At 36.5% G+C, this 10,294-nt stretch overlaps 1 protein-coding gene across 1 annotated transcript; it reads right to left on the bottom strand.

Moving 5' to 3' along the window:
• Positions 1–2,597: 2,597 nt before the first annotated feature.
• tent2 (terminal nucleotidyltransferase 2) lies at positions 2,598–9,532 on the bottom strand. Its single transcript, XM_046842385.1, has 15 exons — positions 9,396–9,532; positions 8,909–9,071; positions 8,709–8,807; positions 8,361–8,613; positions 8,165–8,279; positions 7,999–8,090; positions 7,849–7,912; positions 7,697–7,763; positions 6,923–6,999; positions 5,404–5,532; positions 4,387–4,430; positions 4,165–4,301; positions 3,538–3,629; positions 3,334–3,413; positions 2,598–3,202 (listed from the first exon to the last, which is right to left on the bottom strand). Exons 2-15 carry the CDS (start codon positions 9,043–9,045, stop codon positions 3,128–3,130), a joined length of 1,461 nt encoding a protein of 486 aa, XP_046698341.1. The 5' UTR covers positions 9,046–9,071; positions 9,396–9,532; the 3' UTR covers positions 2,598–3,127.
• Positions 9,533–10,294: the final 762 nt, after the last annotated feature.

Raw genomic sequence — 10,294 nt, 5'->3', positions numbered from 1 at the left:
GTGACAACAAAAAAACGTTTCTTCAAAGGCATGGACTCCACAAGACCTCAGAAGGTGTGCTGTGGTATCTGGCACCAATACATTAACAGCTTCTCTAATTCCTAAGTTGCGAAGTGAGGGCTCTGGGAATTGGACCTGTCTGTCCAGCACATAGTACAGATACCTGATCAAATTGAAATCTGAAGAACATGGAGGTCAAGTCAACAACTTGAACTCTTTGTTATATTCCTCAAACGATTCTAGAACAATGTTTTGAGCATGGGAACGACTGCTAAATGCCACAAATGTAAATGTAAATGTAAATTATCCTGCTAAAAGAAGCCACTGCCTTAAGGTCTGCATGTTTAAACAGGTGGTGTGTCTCTAAGCACATCCATATGAATATCAGTAGCCCAGTTTTCCTATAGGAACATTTCCTATAGTGAGTCATGGTGCCCTGCATTTCCCAGTCGAGCAAATCGCACACCCCAAAATCAAAAGAAAATGCAGACCAGTCTAATTCGCCCTCTGCCTTAAGGATTGCACACTGAAATAGAATGTGAGGCATCGATTGGAGAAAAAAAAAAGGTGTTTATTGGATATTGTTGACATTTGTATTGCAATGCATCATCTTAAACATATCATTACATTTTTTGTATTTTATATAATTAGTAGTAAATGCACTATAGTTTTATTAATTCAGAAAATGACCAATATTTTTTTGATTTCTCCTCGCTAAACAGTGTCTCAAGCATTTCTCTCAGAACCACTACTGAATATGAAGCATCACAACACCACAGAGGCAGAGGCAAAGCCTGAGAGTCACATAGAATAGAGATCAACATGGCAGAGGTAGAGCTGCATCTTCCTAGAGACAGGACAGCAAAACAACCTCTGGCTTTATTGAATATTTACTTTTCATTACAAGGGCCTGTTTTTGGGAATGGCCACGTATTAGTCAGAAGGCACTTTAGTAAATTTATGATTTGCTGTTTGTTTGAACCAAAGAAATAAAAGCAAACTATGTATGATCTGTACCATAGTGATTTGAATAGCTTCATATTTTTTCCATTGCATTGAATCACATTGCGGTCAATCAAATCGAATCTTAATAGAGGAGACTCGTAACGCATAACACCAGTGGCTGCTTAATATGAATTTTTATGTATCGTAGGCAACACTTTAAGATGTGAATCGCATCGCATACTTGTGATTAATCGCATGTTTGTCAAGAGTTAACTGGTGATTAAGTGCAACTATCCTAAATTTACCTCAAATTAATACTTTTCAAGTTTTTAATACTTAAATCAACATGGGCATGGATGAATAGGGATGCAAATGTATGTTTATTATTAGTGTTGCTTTGAAGGTTTTAATTTTACTTTTATATTTATTTATTTATATGTTTAATAAAAAATGAAGCTTCAGAAGAGGCATCTTTCCGGGACGACGGCCATGCAAACCAACTTGTTGCAGTGTGGGCTTATGGTCTGAGCACTGACAGGCGGACCTTTCGCTTCTGCAACCTCTAAAGCAATGCTGCAGCACTCATGCATCTGTTTTTTAAATCAGCTTCTGCACCTGACGCACAGCACGAGGATTCGACTTCTTTGATGGACCATTGCGAAACCCATCTTGGAAAACCTCTGTATGGCCCTGGCCACTGTACATTCACTCAGTTTCAGGATGTTACTGATCTTCTTATAGCCTCAGCCATCTTTGTAGAGAGCAACTATTCTAATTCTTAAATCCTCAGAGTTCTTTGCCATGAGGTGCCATATTGAACATCCAGTGATCAGTATGAGAGAATCATACTCAAATCAAATTTAACTGCTCTAATACACAATACACAAATTTCTATGATCCTGTCAAGCAGACAAAAACATGAACATGATGAATTGGACATGTGGCTTTGCCTGGATACACGACATACAGCTGTTATCACTGTTATCAGGGTGTACTCACTTTTGTTACCAGCTATATAGTTAATAATGGCTGTATTTCGAGTTATTTTCAGAAGACAGTAAATCTATACTGCTCTACAAGCTGCACACTGACTACTCTACTATAGAAATAAAACTTGGATATATTTTATTTTTCCTTGAGATCTACTAAAGTGGTTGTTGAAATATGAGGGTGTACTCACTTTTGTGAGATACTGTACATAAACTCTATATTTTACTCTAAATTTTTTATCTTAATCCATCCCAGAGGTGTTTAGCGGGGCAGAGGTCAAAGCTCTATAGCAGGTTACTCCATATAATAAAAAGAATATGCATTTTTTTTATTTTACCCAATTTCTTTTTTGGCGTGAAAGCATGTTTTACCCGATCATTTTCAGAATAATACAGAGAAATCTTTACAAAATATTAAATTATTATTGTATTTTATATTCATCTATAAATGCCATAACATATTTCCTCTTAATCCAAAATGATTTACCTGTAAAGGTTTTTAATTTAAGTGTCTTCATAGTGAAACACAATTTCTAAACATTAAAAAAAACTTACTATAGAAAATTGTGATATAAACTATTACCTGTAGTGTTATAGTGTTTCTTCTCTTCCATAGTTTTCTTGTCCTTGTAACAAGAAAATGTAACAAGATGGCCAACATAATCACGTTTAAATTAGGAAATTTTTATTCTTTAAATAAACATTAAAAAGACTGTGCAGAATGTACAAGAAGTGATAGAACAAAGCAATAAAAGCCAACATGACCTATTTCCTAATGCTTGGCTTTGAGAAGTCAGGTATCAAAGTATCAAAAAACAGATGTCAATTAAGAGATTGTGTGTTAATTAAATGTCACTGAAGAAAGACAGAACAGATTACTGAAACATGGCCAGTTTGGGGAGAAAACCCTCAGGAGCTACTTAGAAACATTGTGAGACATAGAGCACAACCTCATCTACACATAGTTGACACTCCAGCATTTCTTTGTTAATCTTGAGCAATTTGTGGCTTGTATTGCGATGACATCCGATCCTCCAATCTTTGCAACAAAATACAGATCGGATCATTCTTCAACCACTGTAGGTGCAGTGTAGATGAGGTGGGGAAAAATGGTGGACGTCATACTTCAAGCTCTTGAAAATGGTTCGGCATTCTTAATAAAAAGAGGATTATCATTGCAGCCAGGGCTCGTGTTATCTTTTCGGGATTGTTTCTCTGATGGGTAAAATGTAGTTCAGATCTTTCCTCACTTGCAGCACCTGCCAGGACTATAAAGAGTTGCACAGTCAGAACAGGCTGACATTTAAAGTGTTCGGATTATTTAATAAATAAATATTAATCAAGAAGAAAACAGCAGTGTGCGAAGAAATCTCGTTAGTACTTCGACCCAGTTAAATACCTCTGCAAACACGGCTTTGATGGCATCAAACTTCATTTTCTCATGAACAGCTCTGGCTGTGTTCGAGCCGTCAAACGGTTCTGAAAACACAAACGAGCGATCACAGAAGGAAAAATAAGGCGCTGTAAAATGCTGCGCCTTTTAGGACAACCATCAAAAGAAACACCGTTTTAAGGACACGGAGAAGAAGAAACGTCGAGTCACCTTCCACATAAAGGAACTTGCTTCTCCAATCCCAGCAGTTTGCTCTAGGCAGCGCTTTCGCTTCACGAACTGAGATGATGTTTTTGTCCCATCTGCAACACAAACAGCGATAGGTGGAATTCAGAGCTGGCGCCGTGATGCCCGCACGTGTGCGTTTCTTTATACAGTTTTTGCACATTGTTCATTTTTAAGATGATAAACAAGCAGTAGGCTCAGTCAGGGCCTCTGAAAGGGGAAAAGTCACACCTGTTGCAGTCATTCAACCAGTTCAATGAAACAAGAGCCTGACAGCCTGGGAGATTTGTGGGACATGCAGCAGGGAAAAACACTAGAGCTTAAAGACTAAACCAGTGGCATTTATGTTCACGCATTCAGTGTGTCTGAACTGAATGAAAGTAAAAACATTGGTACTCATATAAAAAGGAAGCGACAAATTAATTACCTGAAAGCAGGAACTAAAGCTGAAGTCGTTTTACAAACTTGAAATGCAAGTTTATCAATAAAGACTAAAATGTACACTATGTGGTTGAATTCCTCCTTTTAAATACCAGGAGGTCTGGATATGAATATAATGTTGAACACAAAAATGCCTAAAAACATTGTGTGAAAACAAAAATAAGCGCTCACTTGAAAACCGCGGCGTAGTATTTCAGAAAGCCGAGGAGCAAGTCGCCGAGAGACGATGCATTCTTCGACACAAAAGGAGGAATGTTCTTCGGTCCGTCTGGTACGAGATGTAAATCCATTACAGGGCTGAAACACTCCTGCGGAAATATTGCTATCATGTTATCGGGTCTCACACCACCGTAATCGATCGGAACCCTGGTGTTAAAGATGAGCAAAACTTACTGGATAATCTTTTTGAAGGCAAGGAAGGACAGGATCTGGAAGAGCTGAACAAGACAAGGGGTTTCATCAGTTCAGGCTTGTGTTAATAAACAAGCATAAAAGATAAAACTATAGAATGTATTGTGTAGAACTCTACAGTGGTGTGATATATTTGAGGAAATAAGTAAAACTCTCTCAACGTTCTAGTTTTAGTGAGTATTAAAGATATAAGCAACTTTTACTTTCTACTCCACTAGATTTTAACTGACTATGATCTTTATCAATCACATTTAGCATCTCTGTTAAAGAGGTCATTAAGCCTCAACACTACTATCTGTATCTGCTGCCTGTGAGGGCCTTATTTTCAGTCCAAAAACAGAGCATTTCAAATAGTTTAAGAACCAGCTTTTGCTGAAGTTGTTTAAAAATATTGCCCCTCTATGAGACTGAGTGTTGCATCAATCACAGTCAGCTCTGAATATGTGGTATTACTTTATCAAAAAAAATATTGTCCAGTGATTATTAATGGTATTTTTATGACAGGATACTGGAATTTTATTTGATCATTGAGGACACCTTTTTGAAAAAATGCTTTACTCCTTTTTTTTTAATTATTATTTATTTATAATTTTTTTGTAAAAAACCTCACCTCACAAAAACCAAAACTGCTTTTCACTAACGTGTGTCTGAGGACTGGTGAATCTTTGAGCATACGTTCATTATAAGTAAAATTTTAGAGTAATGTTGAAATCAGATACTTTTACTCACGTCATATTGGAATTTGTGACTAACATGTAAAGGAGTAAGTGTAGAAGTACAGTGTCAGTAAGTATGGTTTTCAGGTACTCTTTACACCTCGGAAGTAGTACGCCTGATCGTAACACTAGCTGCACTGGAACAACATCACTAATGTTAATGAAGACGTTTAGGTTTGAGAACAGAAGATGGTTTGATTGGATTTGATCTCAAAACCCAAATGTCTTCAAGTTAGCTGATGAAAGTGGCTTTGTTGAGCATATTTCTGTAACTGGCACTTACTCTGGAGGTAATGTAGGACCATCAGGACAAGTGTGTAGCTGCTCAGGGTTCCACGGCTTGCATCATTGATTTTGTGATGACTAGCCCACTTCTTGATCACAAGGATGATGGGACGAACACGCTTTTCAACTAATAGGCAGGACATAGATGCAGGTATATTAACAGGGGAATTGCTGTATGTTTCTTTTAAAGCCGGTGAATTTGCTGCGTATCGTTCCATTCTCTTTTTTATAGCATTTGTCTTTGACAACTGTAACTTGTCTGTTTTCACGCGTGATTTACTGCGGCTTTACTGCGTTCAAACGCTTGTTTTCAGTGTTTGTATATTTGATTTATGCATATATTTAATTTAATTATTATACAAAATTAAATTAATGATATTCTAGATGCTTATATCTTCACAACTGAACAAAATGTCTATTTTTTGCACAATTTACACCTTGCATATTCAAATGTTGTTGTTTTGTTTTTGTTTTTTACAGAAAGAAACAACCAGGCATGAGTGAATTTGAAAAAAGGAGAAATCCCTCATGCACTCCTCAACAAGCAGCCATTATAAGCTTTAAAATGTCTTAATTAAAGCTAGTTAAACTCAATATCTGTCTTTTGCCATTTTTTGTTAAAGTACACTTTTATACATAAATACCCTGAAATGGGATTCTACATAGTTATAATCAGCAAAACAGTGTATTCATTTTATTTACTTTTAAACTTTTAACTGATTAATCGATTATCACAAGAATTGTTAGTCCTAATTATTAAAACAATTATATTTATTTAAATAATTGTTAGCCCAAATAACACAAGAACCCTTTCATTTTTGGGGTTCAGTCCATTTACACTCACTCACTAAGCCTTATGGGAAAACTTGTTCAGGCTGAACAGCATAATATTAATGCATTTTTAAGATACATTTCTATCATTATTATTATTATTATGTAACTACAGGTAGTCGTCGACTTACGACCACGATTGGGACCGACAGACCGGTCGTAACACGATTTGGTCGTAAGTAGAGTAGGCTACATGTACAGTACTGTGAAATGATGCCGGAAGCTGGTACGCACTGTCGACTACCTGCACTATTTATATCAATTCATTCACAATAGAATAGCAAAATAAAATCTGTTGGTAGTTTGAGTTTAGTTATTTAGACATCTCAGATAGCCAGGGTCCCCTAATAGTGTCATTTCACAGGCTGCCTTAACAAATCACAGCACAGGTTTTATTGAATGTACTTAAAGACAAATACAAACCATATTTAAGATCTGAATGCAAACTTTTTTAAATATTTCAATCATTTAAATCATTAGCTTTTTGAAAATGATATTTATTACATTAGTTATATATCTGCGTTTTAGTTGTTGACTTAAAATCCAAACAAATAGCCCAATTAGTGTTATTATTTTGTTATTATAGTTTAATAGCCATTTGTAGTGCTCTCTCTCTCTCTCTCTCTCTCTCTCTCTCTCGCTCACACACATCATACAAACATCATGAGAATGCGGCATGCACTTACGGTAAGCGTACGTCCGCAGCAGGAAAGTGTTTCTGATTCCCACTGTGTTGTTAACATTTAAATCAAACTCCACGCCACTGCAATAAGACACAAGATGATCGAAAGATTTTATACTTTATTATTTCAAGTCTTAAAATGATAAATTCTGTATAAAAGCTCGGCTTGAAAATAAACCGTCACTAAGTGAGGGATAATCCATGGCTAGGTGTGCAGGTGTGTCTCCGCTGAGGGGATTAAATGGAATAAACGACTGAACAAATAATTTGCCTCAATGCTTTTTTGTATTTGGATTCCTCAAAGAATCGTTTCAGTCCTACTGTGGTTGTTTGCAAGCATTAGCAATTTGAAGATAGCTTATGATGCAAACCCGAATGAATGTAAAAAAGCAGTTAGTGTAGATACATAACAAGGACAATGTAACATTTATCCTGGCAATAATGTGATAGTATTTCATTTAGGGCCTACACCTCTTAACACCTGAGCAGCTAAGGATTCGCTTTAAGGCCCCAGCAGTGGTAGCTTGGTGGTGCTGGGATTTGAACTCATGACCTTCCAATCCGAAGTCCAATGCCTTAACCACTGAGCTACCACCTCCCCCTGATATGTTTCTTATACAGCTCTGAAGTGCAAGCAACTGATGATATAAAATATCACACAATGATTTGATGCTGGAAAATAAACCAATATCACCAAGAGACACAGGCAGACTACTACAATGTAATCAAACAAACATGGAATAACATGATGCTTTGTGTTTCTTGTCCGATTTCATACCTGATTCGGTCCCTGAACTTCAGTATTGGCACTTTTGCTCGGATGAGTTGAGGTCTCTCGATGTAAGCTGTGGACCGAAAAACCATTTGATCAAAATCTGACCCTCGCACAGGTTACGTTTGGCTTTATAAACGCCAGAACAATGGACTTACACAGTTTGTATAACAGCTTCTGCACAAGGCTAAGTATATACACTGCGTCAGTTTTCTGATTAATCTATAAAACATAAAAATATAAGCAACATAAATAAGCAATAAAAACACCTTAAGCTGATTTCCTCCTAATGTTATACATGTACTTACTGGAGCCTCTTGAACAACAAGACATAAATCAGCATCGCTGGTACGACTGCCGAAACCGTTCAGAGACGAGCCTGCCAGGAAAATCCTCGAGCCTGTGAGAGACAGCGTTGTTTCAATCTTTACAGCGCATATGAGCAGAGTGAACGGAGGTTGAAAGCTGACATACATGGAAAGAGTCTCTGAATGTCCATCTGCAACTGCGTACGGCAGAATTCCTTTTTCTCCAAGTCCTCGCTCTGCTGCTCGCAAGTGAGGAACAGATCCAGAATCTGCTGGCTGAGCTGAATCACATTTTTTAACAAATTAGTTGACTGCGTTATATATATAATATAAATATAATAAAAGATGGCGATCCGAAATACCTTATCCTTGATAGCATGTGATGGCAGGGAACTCTGACTGGCCTCCTCCTTTAAAAATGGCACGCTGCAAGAAGGATTAGAGGAGACCGAAGGGCGCGATGGAGATGGAGTAGGAGAGTGGGCGTCCTTCACAAGGCCGCTGGTTTGCCCCTGCTCCCCCTTCGGCAGTGATTTGGCAGGTGGTCCATAGGGATGGGAAGAACCGAATCGCTGCCTTTTGAGGTCCCGCTGAGCATTTCCATCACTTTTCCTCCTAAAAGAATTGCATTAAATGCTCATTAACGTCTACACATGAAACATATAACATCCATGGTTCTGTGTAAAGATGATCCTAAAAGTAAGGCTTACTTCCTGGATCTGTTGGAATTGGTGTAAGGAATTCCCGGCACACCTTTCCACTGGTATTTTGGGATAAGAGGGAATACATTTAAAGGATGCCCATGCAAGCTGGGGGGAAAAAGATATCGAACAAATCACATCTTCTGTTTTATTAAGGACTAAAACCTGACGTTTGGACATTAAAGAAGTCAAACGAATCAAAAACTTACATTGTGTTATTTAGGTTCCGATGGGGTTCAGAACGGTACTGCTGTGAGGAGGAATGGTGTATAATCTGCTGGGGGAATAAACCATTAACCTGCCCAGGTTTGTAGGGGAAGACTGGAGACCTCGGAAACATGTTCATTGGAAAGGAGAGCAAACATCTGATCCCTGAGAATCCACAGGACAAAAGGAAAGCTGAGCTTACAAATAATTGTTTTTGTATTAATAATTCTGGTGTATTATAGAACACTGGGTAAACGAATACTGGAAGTTAGGCTATTGTCGTAAACAATAAACAAAATCTGTGGGAGATATAAGACAGCTAACCCCAGCCAGTCCCTTATGGAGCTAGCTATATGTCGGACTATCGAGCGAACTCTTAATAGTTTCTCTCAGTATAATAATCTAAAGAAAATTAATGATAACATTTGTAATCTCTCAGAAAATAAAATATGTGCTTCATTATATAAATGACAATAGGGGGAAACTTACAGTCAGGAAGGACAAATGCTACTGTTTAGCCACTGAGCTAAAAATACAGCAGCTCAGGAAAATAAATCAAGCGACATACATGGGTGGTGTTTTGCTTTCACTTCCGGGTTACAACTTCCGCTCTGCGTGCGCGCAGGTTTGTGTGCGCGAGTGTGGGTTTGAAAAAGTCTTCGAGATAATAATAATAATAATAATAATAATAATAATAATAATAATAATAATAATAATAATATTAATAATGATAATAATAATGATGATAATATAATCATAATAAAATAATTATAATGATAATTATAATACACATATTAAATGAATAAGAAATCATAAAAAGTAAAAAGTGAAAAACAAAAGTAAAAATAAAATCTGTGTATAGATAGATAGATAGATAGATAGATAGATAGATAGATAGATAGATAGATAGATAGATAGATAGATAAAAAACAATGAGTGATATAAGCGTCTATCTACCTATTCACAGAATATATAGAATCAATAAAAAAAAAAAATATATATATATATATATATATATATATATATATATATATATATATATATATATATATATATATATATATATATAGAGCGAGAGAGAGAGAGAGAGAGAGAGAGAGAGTGCATAGTATATATATATGGATAGAGAGAGAGAGAGAGAGAGAGAGAGAGAGAGAGAGAGTATATATATATATATATATATATATATATATATATATATATATATATATATATATATATATATATAGAGAGAGAGAGAGTATATATATATATATATATATATATATATATAGAGAGAGAGAGAGAGAGAGAGAGAGAGAGAGAGAGAGAGAGAGAGAGAGAGAGAGAGTGCATAGTATAGTATATATATGGAGAGAGAGAGAGAGAGAGAGAGAGAGAGAGAGAGT

The sequence above is a fragment of the Silurus meridionalis genome, chromosome 27 (genome assembly GCF_014805685.1).
Source record: "Silurus meridionalis isolate SWU-2019-XX chromosome 27, ASM1480568v1, whole genome shotgun sequence".
Lineage (NCBI taxonomy): Eukaryota > Metazoa > Chordata > Actinopteri > Siluriformes > Siluridae > Silurus > Silurus meridionalis.
This window is presented reverse-complemented; position numbering and strand designations above follow the sequence as displayed.